This window comes from Dermochelys coriacea, chromosome 1 (genome assembly GCF_009764565.3).
Source record: "Dermochelys coriacea isolate rDerCor1 chromosome 1, rDerCor1.pri.v4, whole genome shotgun sequence".
Lineage (NCBI taxonomy): Eukaryota > Metazoa > Chordata > Testudines > Dermochelyidae > Dermochelys > Dermochelys coriacea.
The window spans coordinates 331926276-331949833 of NC_050068.2; the positions used below are offsets into that span (position 1 = coordinate 331926276).

At 41.5% G+C, this 23558-nt stretch overlaps 1 protein-coding gene across 1 annotated transcript in view; it reads right to left on the minus strand.

Moving 5' to 3' along the window:
• The window catches only part of LOC119860119 (guanine nucleotide-binding protein G(t) subunit alpha-3-like), a 31328-nt gene extending 8120 nt beyond the window's left edge, over positions 1–23208 (minus strand). Inside the window, 3 exon segments of the mRNA XM_038413433.1 lie at positions 399–565; positions 7238–7379; positions 20374–23208. Coding sequence (XP_038269361.1) covers positions 399–565; positions 7238–7379; positions 20374–20486 — 422 coding nt within the window. The 5' untranslated portion in view covers positions 20487–23208.
• Between the last annotated feature and the right edge of the window lie 350 nt (positions 23209–23558).

The window sequence follows — 23558 nt, forward strand, 5'->3', positions numbered from 1 at the left end:
AGTCTGAATGTTGTGTTGTACTAAATCAAATACACTACAAAAGTCTAAGAATATTTCAACTATTTTATGAACCAAAATCAAAGAATGAAATATCCTCTTATCATTACTTGTTTTCTTTGTTTAAATGTTACTAATGCATCATAGGCAAATCAAAAATTGTCTTGGTTTTTTTCAAGTTACCATGCATTTATTTTCACCCACCACATTTGCTGCATCCCTGCCTTTCTCACAATATTCAGGCTATATTTGCTATATTTCCTTGACAGCAATAATAAATGAATGGCTAGTAGAAACTACCTTTTAAAAGCTCTGGTAAAGACCATCTAATTATAGGCTTTTCTTGAGAGTACATCATTGCAATATCTAAACGCTCTTAAGGGAAAATTCTTGTCACTTACTAAACTGCTGTGTCGTTGAGCTGATATTCTGCTGCCCTTTCAAAGCAGGCTTGGATTTCTGGGTCATTCCATAGACGCTTTATGATTTCAGACAATTCAGGAGACATGGATCCATCCTCTAGAGAATTTGCCATACAGTTGTCTTTGTACAGTTGTCTTTCATTTTCCTAAAGGGAAATGTCAGTAAATATAGTTCAAACATATTGTGGATCTTGATCTGTTTCTGAAACATACTTATTCTATAATGAATCACAGTGGTTTAGGAATTTCTCATTTTTGCAGGTTTTTTTTTGTCGTTGTGCAACTTTTCTGTGGGGGGGGTGGGGGGGACACATACACATACCTTCATGGCCTCGCAGCTTATCACACCACCTTCTGGTGTAGGTCCAAAGCAGGACTTAAGTGGTTAAGAGAGCATCCTCTGGCTTTCTGTACCATAGGTCAATTTCATTCTAATAGAGTAGAGCTATTCACAGCACATCGATATGGCACGAAAGATTTTTTTATGTAGTGTCAGAGACATGTCGTCTAAACTAATGTGTTAGTGAGATTTAAGACTTAAATATTTCCTAAGGGTAAATTCAAATGTAATTTGAAAAAAAAATTAAACAGGTTTTGCTAGCTTTAGGGCACTTCAACCCCCTCCACACCCAAAAGCTGATAAGTGAATCCAGCTAATGAATGCATTTCCCTTCTGATGTGGACTTTAGGGAAGGAACCTGTAATTGAAAAAGAAAAGAGTGGCAGTTTTAAATATATTATTCATAGTTGTGTGCATCCTGTTGTAATTAATCAACAAAAGACTGCAGGCAATGTACTGTGCGGAAAATATATTTTTTTTAATACCCAGTGGCTTAGAAGCAGAGTTTAAATAAAGCTTGATTATATAAGGATCACTTGATACTCTGTCATATCAGTGGATAATTATAGAAAATAATCCCTTACCATCATTTCTCACCAAGCTAAGTAATATAATAAGACAACTGAAATGACTGCAACCAGATATTAATTTGAATGTATATTATGGCTGTTCAACACCAGGCTACTGAATTAGGAGTCTAAGTAAGGATTTAAAAACCTACTTTTGAGCACACAGGTTTGATAATGTTGGCATTCACTCTACAGTAAAATACAAACACTGGAGTCAAATATATTTCACAAAATTTGACAGACTTGGGTGTCATATACCACAGAATATCCAATTACATTGGATAGAATGAAAGAGGATGCTGCTCTAGATGTAGAGTCTTGGTCTGATCTGAAATGTAAGTTCCTTTATTCCTATTTCAAATGAATAAGTAAAGTACTTTAATTGAAGGTTGTTTAAAAAAATTGGATTAACCAAAAGGATTTGTGAAACTCAGTAGTTTCACCCACAGAACTTTGTGCAAACATTTTCTTTTGCTTCACTCTTCATAGGTTTGGGTTTGAACAAAACTTGCATCTAAAAGCAAAGCCCTGTTGAAATCAATGAGTATTGTCCAGTCTCAGGTCAAACCTGTGAGAAAGGGTCAGAACATAAGAATATAAGAATGCCATACTGGGTCTGACCAATGGTCCATCCAGCCTAGTATCCTGTCTTCTGATAGTGGCCAATACCAGGTGCTTCAGAGGGAATGAACAGAACAGATAATCAAGTGATCCATCCCACGTTGCCCATTCCCAGCTTCTGGCAAAGAGAGGCTAGGGACATTTCAGAGTATGGTTTTGCATCCCTGCCCATCCTGGTTAGTAGCCAATAATGGACCTATCCTCCATGAACTAATCTAGTTCTCTTTTGAACCCTTTTATAGTCCTGGCCTTCACAACATTTTCTGGCAAAGAGTTTCACAGATTAACTGTGTGTTGTATGAAGAAATATTTCCTTTTTTTTATTTTAAACCCTGCTGCCTATTAATTTCTTAATTAATAGTTCTTGTGTTAGGAGAAGGAGTAAATAACACTTCCTTATTTACTTTCTCCACACCAGTCATGATTTTATAGACCTCTATCATATCCCTCCTTAGTCATCTCTTTTTCAAGTTGAAAAGACACAGTCTTATTAATCTCTCCTATATGGAAGCTGTTCCATACCCATGAACTCTGTATGATGTAATGGGAAGCACAATTTAGTCCAGGTTCACCAAGAAGGAGCATCAAGTGGTGGATCCTTGGAACAAACATGACATGCATTTCAAGTTCATAATGAAACTCTAATGGTTTGCATTTCATCACAAATTTTTCACACATCTCTAGTTATGAATAAAACATTATATGTGCAGACTCATTGTGTTATTAGTTATAAACTAGCAGTATTTATATTTTTCTACATTTCATCATTCTTCATTTTCTTCAAACTGTAAAGTGTTTGTTTATAATTTTTAGGCCAAAATACCATATGCCATTATCGTAAAATGCTGCCTTTTGGAATAAGAAGTTAATTTCACATAAGTGGCTTCAATTCAATATAAAATAAATCTTTGGGGAATATCTATATTGAACATAAGAGTAACATTCAATAAGCAGTTCATGCCATAACTAGAAAAGCCAATTGAAATTCTGGCTATGCTTAAGCGTTTGAGAAATTTGAAACAGGATATGAATTATACAACAACCATACGCTTAGATGGCAATGATCCGTGGCACCGAATGTCCATGGCCACATTGTACAGCTTTACTCCTGGCATCTAAAAGCACCACAGAGTTATTACTGATCTGGTGCAGCCAGGTTAATTGTGGATAACCATGTGGCTGCTCCCAGTCTATGGCTGAGCAGTGCCCCCCCCGACCTCAAATCCGCTCTTTAGGGCTCGATGTGCAGGGGCTTTATCTCTGAGGTGGGCTATATGACCAAAAAGTGTCGGCCAGCAGTGACCAGTGAGGACTTCAGTCCTCTCAAGGCCAGTTCTCAAGAATACATCCCTATTACTGATAAAATCAAACCATCTTATGCCCAATAGTCACCACTGGCAATGCATATGGAATGCGTCCAGCCTCCTGACGCCTTGTATAAGCAATGTCCATGTTTCAGTTCCATATAAGGGGATCGGAAGTACACAGATTTGATAAATCTGAACTTTTTCAAGTATTTTCACTTTCTTTTAGCTCCAGAGCCTATGCAGGTCCTTCAGGGAAGAGGCTGCTGAACTGATTCTGCTCACAGTATCTGGCTGTACCCATTTGATGACAATTTACTGCCTAGATACATGAAATCATCCACTACTTCCATGGTTTTTTCAGGCAGCCCAGATGACCTGTATCAGAAATTTTGCGCCATCACTCTGGATTTTTGGTTTTGCCAGAGAAACTCTTAGTTCAAGGGCAGCTGCCATGTGTCAAAAGCTCTCTAGTGCCTCTTTAAAGTAATTTGCACCCTGTCCAAAGAGGACAACATCATCCACTTAATCCAGGTCTGTATAAGATGTTAAATTGACAGTTATACACCTATTTGCAGAGATATGTTCAAGGAACCAATCCATTGCACGACTGAACAGGGTTGGGGCCAGGACAACATCCCTGATTCACCTCTGATCTAGTGTAAAACCTCTAAGACCTATGGGTCCCCCATCACATCCATGGCCCCGATCATTATGCAGATCGTTAATTAACCTCAAGAGGATGTCAGGAATGCAAGTGCCTCATATAGCCTTCCATAGGGTAGCTCTGGTGACAGAATCAAAGACGGTCTTTAGGTCTACATATGTTGCTGTCAAAGACATAAGAACATAAGAATGGCCCTACTGGGGCAGACCAAAGGTCCATCTATCCCAGTGTCCTGTCTTCCAACAGTGGCCAATGCTAGGTGTCCCAGAGGGAATGAACAGAACAGGTAATCATCAAGTGATCCATTCCTTGTCACCCATTCCCAGCTTCTGGCAAACAGAGAGTAGGGACACCATTCCTGCCCATCCTGGCTAATAGCCATTGAAGGACCTATCCTCCATGACTTTATCTAGTTCTTTTTAGATCCCTGTTATAGTCTTGGCCTTCACAACATCCTCTGGAAAGGAGTTCCACAGGTTGACTGTGCATTGTGTGAAGAAATACTTCCTTGTGTTTATTTTAAACCTGCTGCCTATTAATTTCATTCAGTGACCCCTAGTTCTTGTGTTATGAGAAGGAGTAAATAACACTTCCTTATTCACTTTCTCCACACCAGTCATGATTTTATGGAACTCTATCATATCCCCCCTAGTTGTCTTTTTTCCAAGCTGAAAAGTCCCAGTTTTATTAATCTCTCCTCATATATCTTTTCTGAGATGGAATGTCCACATCTGCACACAGTATTCAAGATATGGGAATACCATGGATTTATATAGAGGCAATATGATATTTTCTGTCTTATTATCTATCCCTTTCTTAATGATTCCCAACATTCTGTTCACTTTTTTGACTGTTGCTGCACATTAAGTGGATGTTTTCAGAGAACTATCCATAATGACTCCAAGATCTTTTTCTTGAGTGGTATCAACTAATCTAGATCCCATCACTTTATATATATAGTTGGGATTATGTTTTACAATATCCATTACTTTGCATTTCTCAACATTTAATTTCATCTGCCATTTTGTTGCCCAGTCACCTAGTTTTGAGAGATCCATTTGTAGCTCTTCACAGTCTGCTGGGACTTAGCTATTTTGAGAAGTTTTGTATCATCTGCAAATTTGACCAACTTTTGCCACCATTGAATTCATGATAGATCTCAAATAAAAGACAAAGAGCAAGTGTAGTGTCCATTGTAGATTGCCTAGAAGTGAATCCCAATTGCTCTGGACAATGGCATTTCACAAGGAAAGGCTGGAGGTGGATGAGTAGGACACATAAAAACTTTTCTGGGAAAAGCAGGGTTATTGGCCTGTAGCTACTGCACTCAGTGCATGGACCTTTGCACTTATAAAGTAAGATGGTGATCCCTTTCTTCCACTCCACTGGAACCTTCCCAGTAGTACAAGCCCAGACCAAAATGCTGCTCTTCTGGGTTCTCTGGTGCTCCTGAGAAATTCAGGTGTTATGCTATTGGGTCTGGCAGCTTTGCAGTTTCTTCATGGCAGTGATACTCTTCCCAAGTAGGTACATCTATACAGGTTTCAGGGTCAGGAAATGCAACTACTAGCAATGCATCCATATATGGGCATGGAGTTAATTCACAATTGTTAAGAGCAGTCTCATAATATTCTTTCCATCTTTGCAGGACTTCTTGGATCAAACATGTTTTACTCATCAGCTGTATTTATCGACATAAACCCCATGCAAAGTCCAGTTTTGATCGAAGTGAGTAAGTAAGTAGCTTTGAATGCAGGTAATAATTTATTAGATCTTCTTCCATCTTCTGTCTCTTTTGCCAAGTTGTCAAAATAAGCTTCATGCCCCGTTTCTACTCTCAACCAAAAAGTGCCTTGTCAATGGCATCATGGCAAACACCTTGTTCAGCAACATCATCTCTCTGTTTAGCCTTAGATTTCTTTTACAAAATTTGAAATATCTCATCAGATAGCCAAGGAAATCACTTGTAGCATTCCAGTTTGGGAACAGCATCTCTGGCTCCTTGGATGATTGTACTTATAGCTGTCCAAGCTGATTCTACATCATCTGGGAGAGCACCATGTGTGTCAAATTTGTTCTCTATTGCGACGGAGTTAGCGAGTGCTGAATTTTCACAGATGCATTGTGCCTTATGTGTCATAAGAGGCACAGTCTTGCAGTGAAATCAGGCGGTAACTGCCATTTTAGCAAGAAGGAGACGGTCAGTACCTGCTGGGGCTTCTCCACCTCTGTAAGCCCAATATGACTTTACTATACTATGATTCCAGACCAATAGATGTGAATTTGTAGGGAATATATGTGTGAATTACAGGGAATTGATTAATCATAGCATTAAATGGGAAGATGTAGGCTCTTAGTTGAGTTCTGTCCCTGCAGCTCCTGGTGATAGTGATGGGAGCTTTGCACGAAAAGTCTGGGATAATAGACTTTCTTGTGTGGAGGGAGTGGAAATTACTTGTATGTCTTGTGTAAAGAGTAGTCAGTTTCATTTTGCATATGGAGCATTAATACATAATAGGTCTTCAAAGTAGCTGGTCCGTGTGCAAGGGCATAAAGTGTGTGTGAGGGAGCAAGGGGCTTCCCTCCTCCTTTACTCCCTGTGCACTCCACCGTTTGCAAGCCACAGTGGAAGTCTTTGATCTGTACTCAGGGATTGGAAAGTAGCAGCACCACTAGTGCCACCAGCCACCCTAATGAGGTTGGAGAGAGAAGTGTGGGGGGGTCATGTCTTCCTCTGTGCACCACCAGCAGAACTAAGCAAGCACACAGGGGAGGAGACGCTGCACCCCTTGCAGATGCAGTGGTAGGTGTGCTGCTTCTGCACAGTGTGGGAACTCTGGGAAGCACAAGCAGGCAGTGTAACTCTGTACTACTCTCACCATGGCTCAGTGACCTTTCAGCCCCCAAACTGAGCCCCCAAATTTGTCCATAAAAGGGAAAAATTCATTGCACTTCCCAACAGCAGTGGAAAAGTAGCTGTTAAACACAAAGGGATTATCTCTCTTATTAGTAGTGAGGGGGGTGAATTACTGGTTTGGGTTCTGGGAAATATTTGTACAAATTGAATATAATTTTGCTCAAAAGTTTAGATCTCGAATCTCATGTGTCAGCCTTCAAAAAAATGTTCAATTCAATGTTAAATGTTACAATTCAGATGCCGAAGGACACTGTGACACAAATAAAATTCAAGAAGAATAAATGTGTCCACTACAGTAAAACAAAGGCTGAGCTCTCTTGTTATCCCATAGGCATCCATTATCTTGATACAAACGTTCGTATTTGTATGCCTGTTTCAAAGGCACAGATGTCATACTCACTCTACTGGCTGGGTTTTTATAATTGATCCCTAAAGTGGACATCGCCTTCATGATAGCCAGGATGGATTGCAATATGTTACTGTAAATGACAGATCTGAACTCCATGCATTCCTGATCTGTGAAGCCATCTTTATGGATGATCCTGTGATGCAAATAGAAAAATAGATCTCAGACAACTTTCAAGTGAAGGTTCAAGAAGAACTGGATAACAAGTGCTTTTGAATTCTGTTTGAATACTAAGAAGAACTTAATGTAGCCTCCTCTAGAAGAACCATTTGTAAATCAGGAAATGTGAAGCCAAGTGTGACTCTCTGTAGTCAGCCTGCTCTTCTGGCTGGTGAAGAGGTGGGTAGGTTCGAGACTACTATCTCTACACATCTCTGCCCACATTGGAGTGGCTAATATAGTAGAGCACTAGCCGGGAACAGTCCTTGGGCTAAAGGGAGCAAAAGGACTGGGATGGTAGCTCTCCTGTTTCACAGCCAGATGGACGGTGAGGATGAATGGAAGATCTAACACTGAGGGATAGATTGGAACTTCATGATCTGTCTGAGTTAAGGGTGGCACCTAATTGCACTGTTCCAGGAGCAGCCCAGAGAACAAATTGTTACTCAGGTCAGGTCTACACTACAGACCTATATCGGTATAACTACATTGCTCAGAGGTGTGAAAAATCCACACCCCTGAGCGACATAGTTATACCGACCTAACCCTGCCATGTAGACGATGCTATCTTGACAGGAGAGCTTCTCTTGTTGCCATAGCTACTGTCTCTCAGAGAGGTGGATTAACTACACCAACAAGAGAAGCATAGTTGCCCTCTTCACTTAAGTGCTACGGTGGTGCAGCTGCGCCTGTGCATGAAGACAAGCCCTCTGACACAATTCCTCACTGACTCTGGAGGGGAATAAGTTACTTCCCCTCATTTTGGGGTGCAGCTTACTCCCTGCTGTGCATTCAGCTAGGTGTTCGGCTGGAAATACAGGGCAGAGAGCCAAGGCTACTCCTATTCCTCGCACCCTTCCTGCCCACCTACTCAAAGGTGAAGAAAGGGTACCAAGTGAGCTACTCCTGCTGTTTCCCTGTAGCCAGCGTTACAATCCAAACAGGGCTAAGTAGGACTCCTTGCCCAGCAGAATAAGGGCTGTGACAATGTAGCTCTGAATGAACAGAAGTGTACAGTAATACTTTTCTTGCAAGGCAGAAGCCTACACTAAGGCCTTGTTTACACTACACAGTTTTGTTGACAAAACAGTGGAGGTTTACCCACTGCAATGCTCCTTCTGCTGACAAAACTCTCCTGCGTTGCCGACAAAATATAACCATCTTGATGAGAGGCGAAGAGCTTTTTGCAGCAACGTTATAGACACTGCACTTGGTTATGTTGCTGTAAATGGCCTCCACGAGGTGTCCCACAGTGCCGTTTGTGACTGCTCTGGTCAGCAGTTAGCACCCAGGTACACAGGCATCCACCCCTCCTCCTTTAAAGACCTAGGAATTTTTGAAATTCCACTTCCTGTTTGCTCGGCATGGACAGCTCACACAGCATCTTCCCAGATGACAATGGTGGCTCCACACAGCAAATGCTGTCCTGCTTGGAGCACACCTGAGTTGTTGGATCTGCTGGCACTGTGGGGAGAGGAGGCAGTGCAGTCCCAGCTGCGCTCCAGCCATAGGAACTTTTATACCTGTGGCCAGATTTCTCATGGCATTCTGGAGAAGGGCTATGAATCGGACTCATAGCAGGGCCATGCAAAGATAAAAGAGCTGAGGTAGGCATATCAGAACACAAGGGAGTGAATCTGCTGCTCTGATGCTACACTGAAAACTTTACGCTTCTATAAGGAGCTGGTCACCATCCTCTGCAGTGACCCCACCTTCACCACCAAGAGCTCCATGGATACTTTGGCGGGGTTGGAGACTGCGGACAGTGGACTCAACCCAAAGGATAAAGTTGTGAATGAGGAGGTCAAGTTGGAGGACGATGTGCAGCATGTGGCAGGGTCGTCTGGTGGCGTGGCGAGTCCAGATCTCTTTTCCACTCCAGAGGGGTCTAGCCAGTCCCAGAAGTCTGTCTCATGATACAGGAGAGAAGAGCTCTGTTCCTTCCCCCATTGTAGGAAACTTTCCCGCACCAATTGGCAATTGCTTGTGCAGGGACCAAAGCGGCACACAGGTGAGCAGTATAGCAACCCGGTCTGAAACCGTTCACACAGGAAGTGCACCCCTTCTCCCCCGAGCTGATACAGAACTGCTTTCCATGCCCTCCCCAAACTCCTCCCACACATTCCTTCTAAGTTCCCAGCCCATCTCGGTACCTCAGTACCTCGTTCACTCCACCCTTTCGGACAGCTTCCAAAATGACAACTGGACTTATAAACAGCTATGAGAGCCTACACTGCCCTTTACTATTATATCCCTTCCCACCAAGCCTTTTGTGTGTGTTGTTAATTGGTATTTAATAAAAATAAACTCTCTGAAAGATAACCAATCTTTATTTGTCTCCAAAACATGGTGATTGCTGCTGGAATTAATATACAACGGTAATTTCATCATTGGCTGACTACAAATCCTGATCAGGAATCATCAAAAGTTTCATGAAAGTTAACAAAGCATGGCAGAGTGCTGTATAGAAAGACACATTACTGATGCTCATTGTCAAGATGTTGCCTCAAAGCTTCCCTGATTTGAATAGTCCTCCTCCCCCACCCCTGTTCTGTTTCTCTATTAGCCCTGGTATCTGGCTGCTCAAAATTAGATTCCAGGTGATCCATCTCCATACTCCACCCTGGGGGAAATGTTTCACCCTTAGTATCGCAAACATTAAGGAGTGCACAGCAGGCTTCTATGACCATGGCGATATTTTCCTCATTTAGGTCTAACCTGCCATAAAGGCAGCTCCAGTGTGCTTTTAATATTCCAAAGACACATTCTATGACCATTCTGCACCTGTTCAGCTTATTGTTGGAGTGTTCCTTGCTGCTGTCCAGGTTCCCTGTGTAAGGCTTTGTGAGCCATGGGACTAAGGGGTAGGCTAGGTCTCTCAGGATCAATATGGGCATTTCAACATCTCCCATTGGAATCTTCTGTTCTAGAAAGAAAGTCCCTGCTTGTAGCTTTCTGTACAGGCCAGTGTTCCTAAAGATGCATGCATCATGTACCTTCCTAGATCACTCCACATTGATGTCAGTAAAACACCCACAGTGATCCACAAGTACTTGAAATACCATAGAAAAATACCCCTTTCTATTGATGTACTCTATTGCAAGATGGTCTAGAGCAAAATTGTTATAGGCATACCATCTATCACCCTGCTGCAGTTAGGGAATTCCATTGCTGGAAAGCAGTCCACTATTTCATGCACATTGCCAAGAGTCACAGTCCTTCATAGCAGGATGTGATTAATGGCCCTGCACACTAGCGTTAACACAGCCCCAACGGTAGACTTCCTGACTCCAAACTGATTTGTAACTGTCACCACACAGCAATTGCCACATGCTTCTCCACTGAGAGGGCAGCTCTCATTTTGGTGTCCTTGCACCGCAGTGCAAGCTCCAAACACAGGAAGATGGCTTTCCACATCCAAAAGTTCTGCAGCAACTGCTCATCATCCCAGACCTGCATAACGATGTGATTTCACCACTCAGTGCTCCACCCAAGCCCAAAAGCGGTGGACCATTGTGTGCAGCTGCCCCATGAATGCCAAAAGTAATCTGGTGTTGTTTCTTTCCATGACACACAGCAGGTCAGGCAACTCTGATTCCTGCTCAGATGGGGAGTTCATGATATACTGCATAACCATCTGCAATATGTTTATAACAGTGACCATAACAGTAGAGAGCAGTGCGGAATCAATCCTTTCAGACAGAGATGGTGGGCACACAGTAAACAGGAGCTGTTGAAAAATGCTGTGAAATGCAATCAGAATGATGGGATGGGATGGAAAACACTGCATCATGGGACATGGAGCCACACCCATGATGCACTGCAATCCACTTTGCCTTCCCACACCTCCTAGCTAAAGAAGGTGGGAAGTAGCACAGTGGGATAGCGTCTCACTGTCAATACTAGAGCATCTGTGGACGCGCTCTGCTGACAGAAGGAGCATTGTGTGAATATGCACAAGCGATGTAATTATATTGGTTTTTGATCATTGGCATAACTTGCATTGACAAAACTGCATAGTGTAGACAAGGCCTAGGAGAGAATGGGAGTGGACTAGAATGGAATGTCTATGAATCCTATCATATCTCTGACCTGAATCACAAAAGAAAAGGCAAAGATACAACTTTGCATACAGTGAGGTACCAACCCCCCTCTCTAAAACAGTTCCAAAATAGCTTAAAGCTTACCTTCCTTTTTGGAAGTGCCTAGTGGTTTGAGTGACATTCTCAAAATGAATATATATTGGATCTAATTCAAAGCCCATCAAAGACAGTGGAAGGCTTCAGAGACTCCCATTGATTTCAGTGGGCTTGGCCCCAGAATGAGAAACACCTATAGAACCTCTAGAAACGTTCAAAATGAAAGAAAAAATGAATGCCAATTGTATGTAATATATGAGGCATGTAGAGGATACATGGTGGCATGGAGTACTTATTGGGGTGAGCGTGGAATGTCTATGTTCATCATGAGTGGAAATCCAGGTCATGAGAAAGTCATCCAAATGAGTATTAAAAACCCTTCACATTGTACTATCCCTCACACTGTCTGTATATGCTGTTTGTTACAGAAAAAAACTATTTCCGATATGTTTTCAAGATATTTTGGAACTTGTGCAGTGACCTTTATAGCCCTCCAGCTATAAAAATCAGATGCTTTAGTACATACAATGGCATGAAATATAAGGAAACTCCAAACTACAGAGCATTCAAAGTCTAAGGTTGGCTGTTTTAGTCTGCATGCCCCATAGCAATGCATGCATTAGGGGCTGTGTGGAAGTTGTGGGATTAAAAGAACATGTTTTTACTGTCTCTGTTAAAGAGTGGAGGGTTGTGAACATCTAAAGGGAAGACAGGCAAATGCCCTTATAATTTTCAAACAGTCATTTTAAATGTTGCTATTATCCTTAAAAGCATTTGAACAACAAAGAAAGGAAGAAAATAGAGGGACTCAAAATAGCACTAGCTACTGTAATTACAAAAAGAAAAATACTAGTTTTCTCTTGAGGCTTTTATATTTATATTCACGTCCTCTGGCAGCATCCATGCTATCCACCCCGAGGAATAGTTAGTCAGTAGCAGTCCCCTATTCACTTTATGTATGACTTTAACAAGCAAGGAAACATTTTTAAATGCACTCTCAAAGCATAGCCTTCTTTAGAGAAAATTTAAAACCAGTGATATCACCTTGTAAATACTCAGAAGGATAAGAACAGCTTTTAACAGCTGAAGAATTGTCTTCCTCAATCCTAACTGAAAATAAGCTGTAATTCTCTGGGAAAAGTCCCAGTCTTATTAATCTCTCCTCATACGGAAGCTGTTCCATATCCCTAATAATTTTTGTTGCCCTTTTCTGAACCTTTTCCAATTCCAATATATCTTTTTTGAGATGGGGCGACCACATCTGAACACAGTATTCAAGATGTGGGCATACCATGGATTTACATAGAGACAACATGATATTTTCTGTCCTATTATCTATCCCTTTCTTAATTATTCCCAGCACTCTGTTCACTTTTTTGACTGTTGCTGCACATTGAGTGGATGTAAACAAAGCAGGTAGGGCCAGACAGCATCTGACATTGCAAACCAGACCCAAACTCAGACAGAACCATGTGATAGGAAGAGAGGATAGGGATTAGGAATGAATAACGACTGGAAGGAAGGTGGGAAGGAAATTTTTCAACAGATTATGAATGACTACGAGTTCAAAAATGTAACTGGTGGACCAGCAATGAAATGAGGATGGGCCCAAGCATGGAATTAAGCGGCAAGCTGCAACTTTTATTACATTTTAGCACAGGGGAGAGGCACTAACTGCCCATCACCCATACTCTTCTATACCAGGCATTTAATTTGTTCCACTGTGGCAGCTACAGGGCTCTTTACCATATAACCCATAACACGGAGTAGGCTTTCCTCAGCCAATCTCCCAGGACTCAGCTCTGTCTGAGTCCTAGCACCTTCACCCTGCAAGGGGGACAGAGGGTGCTGATGGGTGGGGACCTCAGTCCACAAGAGTCATAAGGCCACATGGTCTCACCCTATCCCAAAAGCCCAAGGCCAAACACCAGATCCCAGATCTTTTACCTCTGTGAATCCTTCATTTTATTTTTTTAACCACACTGGAAACTGGCTACAAGTTGTGCCCAATAAACAACTCCATTCCAGCACCTCAGTTAGATACTACATCTGTTCCTACTTAACCCACTGTGGCTTGAAGGTGCTTCAGGGAAGGCAAAATGCTCCCTGATCCTCTACCAACTGGACCAGGGGAGAAAAAAAATCCTTTCTGACCCACCCCCCCCAAATGATCAGCTAGGCCCACAGCATCTATCAGAGTGGGTTCCCATTCCTAGCTCGAGGTGGATAAGAGGCTCCACATGGCCCCCACTTCAGGTTAAATCCAGGGAGCTGGGGAATACTGGCCATTCAGCACCTTTCCCCACAGCTGGTCAATGAGTGCCAGAGACTTCTGGTGGAGGTGGGGAAGAAGCTACTTGGTGTCCCTCAGTTAATGTCGCCCCCCCCACTGCTGAGACTGACTGCCTTCTGTTGAAGCAGGTGTGTGGGGGGGCGTATTTAGGCTAAGTGAATATGGCTGAGCTATGCTATTTATAGACAAGTGAAATGTTCTTGGCGTATGTTGGGGTAAAGGATGGAGGGCAGCAAGAAAGAAGTCATGAAATCAGGTGTGAGAAACAGGAGGTGAAAGGAGCAGTAAGGACTGGGATGGGAGCATCTGGAGTAAGCTGGGCGTTGTGTACACTGGGATAAATGAGCTGTGTTAAATAACACATTTTAGTTAACACATTGTCTTACACCTCTTAGCACCTAGTATAGACAATGACAATAGTGTTTAAAAGTGTTCTAGCTGGCTACTGTTAAACCAGGGGAAGGCTGCAAACAGCTAATATGATTATAAAGGTTTACACTATTTCTAACTGACTGATGTCACCATAGTCCTGACAACGGGGAGAGGGGTGAATTGTAGAGCACTCTATAGGATTGCCAACTGTCTAATCGCACAAACCCAAACACCCTTCCTTGCCCCTATCCCAAGGCCATGCCCCTTCTCTGAGGCTCCACCCCCCACTCACTCCATCCCCCCTTCCTCTGTTGATCCTTCTCCCCCACCCTCGCTCACTCTCATTGGGCTGGAGCAGGGCGCAGGAGGGGTGTGGGCTCTAGGTGGGGCTGAGGAGATCAGAGAGTAGGAGGTGGCTCCAGGCTGAGCCTGGGGCATGGGGTTGGGATGGAGGAGTGGGTGTGAGTTGCAGGCTCTGGGGGGGAGTTTGGGTGGGCTCGGGGGGGGCAAGAGGTGTGGGAGGGGTTGAGGGATGCAGGTTTCAGGCAATGCTTACCAGGAACTCCAGGAAGTGACTGACATATCTGGCTTCTAGGCTCAGGGGCCGCCAGGCGGCTCCACATGCTGCCCCTGCCTGCAGGCACCACCCCCGCAGCCCCCATTGGCTGCAGTTCTCAGCCAGTGGGAGCTGCAGAGTTGGTGCTTGGGATGGGGGCACAGGTCACCCTTGTGCCTAGGAGCCAGAGGGATGTACCAGTCACTTGCAGGAGCCACGCAGAGCCAGGGCAGGTAGGGAGCCTGCCTTAGTCCCACTGTGCCACCAACCAGACTTTTAGCGGCCTATTAAAATTTGCTGGATTGGTTTCAATAGGCACCGTGAGATTGAGGCCGATTCTGGGAGACTCCCGGCCAGGAGGATTGGCAACCCTAGCGCTCTAATGTGTTTGCTGATGAGAACTAAAAGGTACCTAATTCACATTAACACAGTGCTGTTTCAGTCTACATCAGCACAAACTAGGTGCCTTTTAGTTAGTGCCTGCAGGGTCTACAAGAGGCAGTTAGAGGGCAACACATTAGAGCACTTTACAATTCACCCCCCTCACCCAGGTAGCCCAGACTGTGGTCCTGTGTAGACAAGCCCCAAGTCTCACTTTTGAAAGTAGCTTAAGGCCAGGTTCACAAAGGCACTTAGGCCAGGTCTACAGACCTATGTCAGTATAACTATGTCGCTCAGGGGTGTGAAAAATCCACACCCTTGAGCAACGTAGCTACACTGACTTTAACCACCATGTAGACAGCACTATGTTGATGGGTGAGCTTCTCCCATTGACATGGCTACTGCCACTCACAGAGCTGGATTAACTATGCCAACAGGAGACCTCTCTGCAATCAGCAGAGGAGCATTTTCACGTAAGCACTACAGTGGTGTAGCTGCAGCATTTTAAGTGTAAACCTATCCTTAGACACCTAACTGCTTCTCGAGGCACCTAAATCTGACATTGAAAGACCACTAAAAATCACCATTCAGCAGCTGCCAAACCCTGTAGATGCTAAGGGGGCTCAGGCACTTAACTTGCCTCTGGTCAGCAGGCACAAACCTGCCTAAGTCCTGTTGCTGCTTGGAGCCCTAACAAAGGACAAAGTCTCAGCAGTCCTAAAGCAGGATTCTCAAACAATGTGTTTATCACTTAGATTACAGTGGGGCCCAATCTTATAGGAGCGCTGTGATTATTATTGATGCAGTGGGCATGGGTCTCTATTGAGTTTGGCAGGACAATAAAGTAGCAGGTCTCCATTCTGTGAAATGTACAGTCTAAATGAAATGTACCAAATCAAAGGCTGCCACTTCACTATGTTTTTAAATGTTCTCAAGGAGACCTTATTATATCCTTGGGGTTTGTTCCTAACTCACAAATCAAATGTGAATTATGTGCATATCTGGATGCTCATGGTGGGGAGTGGGGCATTTTTCCAGGGGGAGGAGATAGAATCACAAAGGCTTTCATCTTTGCATCCACTGTGAGACTTATGTGAATCCGAAACCTATAGTTCTGTGCAACCCAATTCCTGTTCCAAGAGCAATAATCAGCATCTCCGTGCTAAACTCCTTGAACAAATAATGGAAATTGAATTAAATAATGGTGTCTTCATTTTTGTAGGTGGGTTCCTATTTATAATGTGACCACTTGAAAGCTGTAAACTCCAGAGAGATTAGCCTAAGTATTAAATCCTCCTCTTGGTAAAAATACTGCTGGAAACAGTACACTCTATTACATTATTTTAATCATAAGGGCATTATAGTCACTCTCAAGACTCTTCTAATTTGCAATATGTCTATCGCTAAAGAAACAATGGTGACATCTGGTCTATAATACAGTGTCAATATATGGTCTGAATGGGTAAAAATCTGTATACATGACAGTCTTTTTATGTGATGCTCAGTAGAATTACATTGAAATTATTTAATAATTGGGGTCTTGATGACGTTAAGGAGATAAACAACACTTTCTCCACAAAAAATAGCTGACCCATGCTCAAAATACTGACATCATCTATACATTTCCCCATCCCCGCATCAGGGGTCCTGATTCTGATCTCAAAATGGATTTTCACTGATGTAACTCCATTGACTTCAGTGCAGTTACAGTGCAGACAGCTTTGATTTACCCTGGTGTAAAGTAAAAGGAGAATCAGGTCCATGCTCTTACTCAGAGATGGGTATGGACCAAAAGCCCAGACCTTAGCAACCTAAGCTTTGGGGAAATTCCATCTTTAGAGCTAGATCCAAAATCTGTGAACTGGGCCCAGATCTAGTCTGGCCAGTAGTGATGGTTAATCATGGAAGGGGGCGTATGCTGCACTTGCACAAGTAGCTCAGCGAAGCACTGTGGTTCCCTCTGGGGCAGGCCACCTTTGCATTAGTACAGTCTTAGTAGCTCCCTATTTTTTTTTTAAAGGACGCTGTAAGTAGGATCAGCTAAACCCAGAAAATCTTTTCCTTTCACTTGCTCTTTAGTAGATAGCCGCCTCCTTATTGTCCACATGAAGGATTCCAGAAGGGAAAACGTATTTCACATTGAAAAGACTGAGATCTTTCCCTTAGGGAGAAGGTGAATAAAAGGGGACATGATTGAAATGTACAACATAATTAGGACCCTTCTTTTTCCATTTTTATTTCATTTAATATTTTCCTGGGAATTTATCAGTGTTTATTACCCCAACAACAAAAGCAGGTGAAAAATATTGGGGTTTATTTTGGTGGACAGAAAGACGGAGGGAGAGGGGGAAGGTATTCCATAGATTAATGCTTTGAATTCCGTTCATCAACGAGGTTTGCTGTAGAACAAAAACCGAACACAAAACACAATGCCTCCTCTGAGTTTAAGAAAATAATATATCTCTCATCCCCAAATAAAACTTTTAATTTCAATGAACAATTTACTGTTGTAGACTTAGAACTATTAGACTATAAATATTTACATTTAATAATTGGGCTACACCATTTGCAGCACATACACTCAACTTCATCTATTTCTCCTGGTTTTGTTTTTTTTAAAACTTTTGAATACTTCCTTGTTTTCTGAAACACATTCTGATACAGATTTTCGTTTCCTTCCCATTGCAGTGTGTCAAATCTTTAAATTGTTATCTGCTAACAGCTTGAAATGTGTATGTGGTGGGTGTGAGATTCATCAGTATGTTCAGAAGCACATGCATTTCAGAGCTTGCATGCATACCAGTTTGTTTATTGTGTGTATCTTCTACACTCATACATAGCCTTCCTTCAACAGGCAGCTTTGCATATACACATGTGCATTATCATAATACAGATATTGCATGCAATGTATTGTATTTTCCTAATAAAACAAGTTATTTTTATATGTTTGAATGATAAAAAAGTAGGGTGAAAATCAGAAAAAAACTTAATAATACTTTTTGTAAAACCCAGAAAATTTTCAGTAAAAATCAGTTTAAACTGAGAACCAAAGGGCTTAAACATAATGAACAGTTTTGAGAAGGTAGACCAGGCTACTCATCCTGCATCTTGAGACAAGAACAAGAGGACAGTGAATGACATTGAAAGGTGGCAAATTTAAAATGATAAAAAGACCTACTTTTTCATATCACATGCAGTTAGGCCGTGGAACTCATTGCCACAGGATGTCATTTAGGCCAAGATCTTAATGGGGTTCAACACGGTAGTAAACTCTTATCCAGAAAGCATATCCATATAATAATAATATTATTATTTATAATATTTATATATACTATATATAATATTATTTTAATATTTTTAATAATAAATACTTAAAAAGAAGCATTTTGGAAGGGATAAAACTGTTCATGCCTCACAGTATAATGCAACCTCTACATAACGGGGGTTTGGGAAAAATATTTTCCTGGTGGCAGGTTATCCAATAATTGCCTTCTTTGGGTTTTCCCACACCTTACTTTGCAGGAACTGGTGCTGGACAGAGTCAGAGTCAGGATAATGGACTAGAGTTACGATGGGTCTGATTCAATGTGGTAATTCTAATATTTCCTACCAATATCATCTATCTATCTATCTATCTATCTATCTATCTATCTATCTATCTATCTATCTATCTATCTATCTATCTACTGGTTTTGGCTACAATAGGATGTTTTTTCTAGAGCTGGTCAATTTTTTTTTTAATTTTGACTAAATTATTTGTCAACATGTAGAATTTCAATTTTAATTTTTTTTAAAGATTCCTTCCTCCCCAACTTTTGACCAACTTTAGTTTGTCTCTGAGAGCACAGTAATTTGTCTTACTTAAGGAACACTGTTTCTCATGATTCGATATGGTCACATACAGCTCTGGCTTTTCAACAAAAACAACAACAATAATAATAAATGCCTAACTTTTATGTAGCACTTTTCATCAATAGATTGCAAAGATATACCCCTTTAACATTACTGATTTGTTAATTTTCTAGGGAAAACTTTCGTATATAGAGTATTTGCCAATGTGATATGAAACATCTCTGAATATATTTACAACTTTTCCTGCTTACAAATTACATCATATCCCTAATATGATGTAACTAAGCAATATTTACCAAACTGGTACCTTCTTACTATTGCTTGAGATATCTATGGTGTTATGTTTATTTCATAATTTATTTAAATAATGAGGGTTAGATCTTCATCTGGTGCAAATTGAAGTCTGGTTTAAAACTGAAGTCAATGGATCTGTGCTGATTTATATTAGCTGAGGATCTGGTATGAATAAACTACAATGTAAAAGCTTTTGTAAATATTTCATAAATACAGTTATAGTGAGTCCTATTCATCTGATCAAATTCATTTATATTGTTATGCCAAATATCACACTACTCTCACACTAGAAAACTATTAAGAAATCTATAGGAGTACATAGTATACTGATGGAGGTCTGATAAATTCCAAACTTTCTCATGTATAGAACTAATACTGTGGTATTGCTTATGCTGCCTGTTAGCAAGCATTCCCTAGTTCACAGTTTGTATTAGGAGAAATGGCATATAGCAAAATCCATCTGCATTAATTTCACATAATCCGCTAAACATTCTAAAACAGATTGAAAACAGAAGCATTTTTACATATAGACATTTTCACTAAACCATCTGTTTTTACTGTATACAGCAAGTTACAACAGTTTTGCAAATTTAAAACAATACATTTTCATTAGGCAGTTGCATCTGTTGATTTTTTGTTTAATCAATTGCCTCTTTCAGTCCATTTGCTACGGCATTTAGACTGTGCTTATTGTACCATTGACTCTTACTTTCTGTATTATACATTACAAAAGACAACAGCAATTACTCTAACTAATTATTCTAAGAATGATTTCTGTTCCTCAAATTCTTTCATTCCATGAATTTAAATGATCTAAAAATAATTAAATGTAAAAAGACCAAATTCATTTTCAACCTGCTTGTCTCCTCTTGCTTGTCCTGATCATTCATTTTATGATATAAAGCAGGTGCCTGGCACCACTGTAAAATCACAAAACTTTTTTGTATTTGTCACTTTTCATAATTGTCTGCTTTAAAGTAAAACTGTAAGAGCTGGATAATCACTATATTGAAATTTAGTTTCAATGTGAAAATCATACTTTAATAGAAGGAATAATAGATTATTATTATTATTTATTTACTACAAGAGCAATTTGACTGTCCTGGCATCCCACTCTGCATTTTCATGGAGTTTCTTCTCCAGTTCCTTTGATCTTCTGGCAGACGCCTTACTCTCTGAACTGACTCCATTACCCATGGTGTGGTGTTACAGAATCAGTTTATTGTCCTAGCTAGTTTATTTCCAATTAGAAGAGCTGCTTAGTTCAAACAGGCAATGCAACAGCAATATTATAAGGAAGTCTAAAATTCCCATTCAGCCTCTTATCTAGAGATTGCCTTCAGACAAAGCAGTTGCTTTTGATCCATCACATGATTCAAAGATGGCACAAACAGGGATTTACATAGGGACATGGAATTACTGGGTTATGATGTCAAAAAATTAAAATGTCCTACTTAGCTATTATAGCTATGGAGAACCATGATATAGGAGCATAGGAATTTCCATACTGGATCAGAGCAGCAGCCCCTCTAGTCCAGTATCCAGTCTCTGACAACGATTGGTAGCATATGATTCAGAGGAAAGTGCAAGAAACCTGAAGTGGGCAATTACAGAATAACCTGGCTCTAGGGAATGTAAATTTCTCACATCATGAGTCAGTGGCTGGGTTATGCCTTTAAACATAAGGATTTATTATATCCCTAACAATTGGGTGCATTTTTAATTTTTTTAAATCCTTACTAATGTAACTCCCAATGTTCTTGTTATCCACACAGAGAAGTCTAGGTTAGGGGTAGTTACTGATGGTGTCACGTCATTAAGAATAAATTAACATATTGGGATGTCTAAATGTTTTCTAATTTCACACTATTATGAGAATATGCATTGACTCCTGTTCAGACTTTGTAACAATATGTAACTGCTGGAATAAACTTTTGTGTGGCTACCTTTTGCTAAAAGTGACAGTGTCTTTGCCAATTCCTATCAACCCATTGACCGTTATGGAACACAGGGCAGTTGGGGGGTTAGTTAGAAATATCACTCTCCCTCTTTTTTTGGATGGAAGAACAGGCCAGTCGGCCAGTGCAAAGGGCTTCCAAAACCAGTGGAGCCAACCAGGTGGAAATTTCCCCTGGCATGGGGAAGTCACCAGTGCCCTGGGAGTGGCGGCTATAATCAATACATGGCTAAAGGCTGGGACAGAGCCCCTAAGGTCTGGAGGGTTGGAAACAACTCCCTTCCTGTCCCCTCCGTCCAAGTGCATGCAGTGCACATTGGAGGCAGATGAGAATTTAATACAAATGATGTTCAGTTCTTAGTCATTCCTTACTTTAAACTCCCTTAAAACGCAACGGGTAAAATCCTGGCCCTGATTGGGAGTTTTGCTATTGACTTTAATGATGCCAGGGTTACACGCAACAAAAGTTTTGCCAGATTGTACGAGTCAGTAGGTGCTGAGATTCCATAGTGATGAGGGTTATATAAGTTGCTTTGCCCAGGTCATTCCTCTCTCTGCATCTCTTCATTTGCTCCCCGTTCTCTATTGTATTAGACTTAAGCTACTTGCCTTCATTTTCAAGGCCCTTCATGATCCATCCCCACCAAGCCTATCATCTCACTCAGCATGGAAAGGTTGACTCTCGCCTCTGATCAGTGTGTGATGAAAGCCTCCATCACCATGTTACATTTGTAAACAAACATCTTCATGCCTTCTCCTATGCTGCCCCTCATGTTTGGGAGGAGTTCCCTGCAAACATTGTCAACTAACTCATTATCCTCCTTCAAAATTAGTCTTCTCTGTGATGTTTACCAAAAACTTGACAGCAGTTAGGCTACCTGTGCAGAGATCACTGCCGATCATGCTGACCAACATTGTCCCCTTATTTCCTTCTTCCCCTCTGTCCGTCTGAACTCATCGGTTGTCTCTTGTCTTATAGCTAGACTGGAAGCTCTCTGGGGCAGGGACCACCTTTTTCTTCTGCGTTTGTACAGCACCTGGCACAATTGCATCTTGTTCCACAAGTAGGGTTCCTAGGAGCTATAGTAGCACAAATAAATCAAGTATTTCAGGATTTGCCCTGTAAATAATAGCTAATGGAAATACCAGTGACCAGATAGAAGCAGGTGAGGTTTGCTATGTTTTCAGACAAGATGTGAAATGAGAATGAGTGCCGAGGGGGCAGAGAGATGAACAGAGGCCTGGAGTCAGGAGCAGCAGAGGAGAAGTTTCTGGCACCAGCAGTGGCCAGACTGTCAGCAGTAAGAGGAAGGAGGCCAGTGTTGGATGAGGTGAATGTGCAGAGAAAGGAATAAAGAGAAAGCAAGCGTGGTATCAATTGGCCACATTCCCCGTGGAACAAAATGGGGAAATGTCTTAATTGAGGAATAGATCCTTTCCTCTGTGCAGGTCCCATTAGGTAATAGGCATTATCCCCACACATCAATAAGACAATATAACCCGGTGTAGAGGTCTGCAGATTTGGCTCCTTCATTACAACCTTGTTACTCACTGGCGTAATTCTACCAGAAAACGACATATTTAATGACTCTCTGCATTGCTCTTCTATAGGTGTGGAACCAGTTGCTAAGTGTCAACAACTGAGTTTTGCATATTTATTTGCACAGCCAAAAAAAACTCTGCTGTGTTAAGTCAACGTTCCTGCTATATTTATTCTTTAAAATAGCAGGTAATAAGATCTCCGTGCATAACCAAATCTTTCCAGTATTTTTTTAAGAGATAAAATCATGGAGTCACATCATTGAAAGATTTATGCCAGGCATTTGTTTATCAGAATTTGAGCTCCGATTAACTTCAGAGCATTAGATTTTTAGAGCAATACATCTATATATATATTGTAAGGGACTGCGGAACACTTTGTTACGGCCTAGCCAGGGAACTTCTGCTTTCTCGAGCCGAGAGGTTACTGTGGGACATAGATAGCTGCTTTGTTATTGTGGGATAGAGATAGTTCTTGAAGGACACAGCTGCTTTGTTATTGCAGGATATAAATAGTTCTTGAAGGACACAGCTGCTTTGCATGGCCCTTCGCCAGGTAGCGGAAAGCCCCCCTTTGAGAAGTACCTAATTCTATATTCATGAGCTGTTTTTGTGTAATGTTTATTAACACTGACTGTCTGCCCCTCCGTTGGACTCCATCCCAGGCAAAGCTCCGGTGTGCTGGGTTCCCCGCCTCCGTGACTGCAACGCTTGGAATCCCCGTTGCGGGTGGGTCACTAACCTTCAATAAAGCCAATAACTCACAGCTGTAT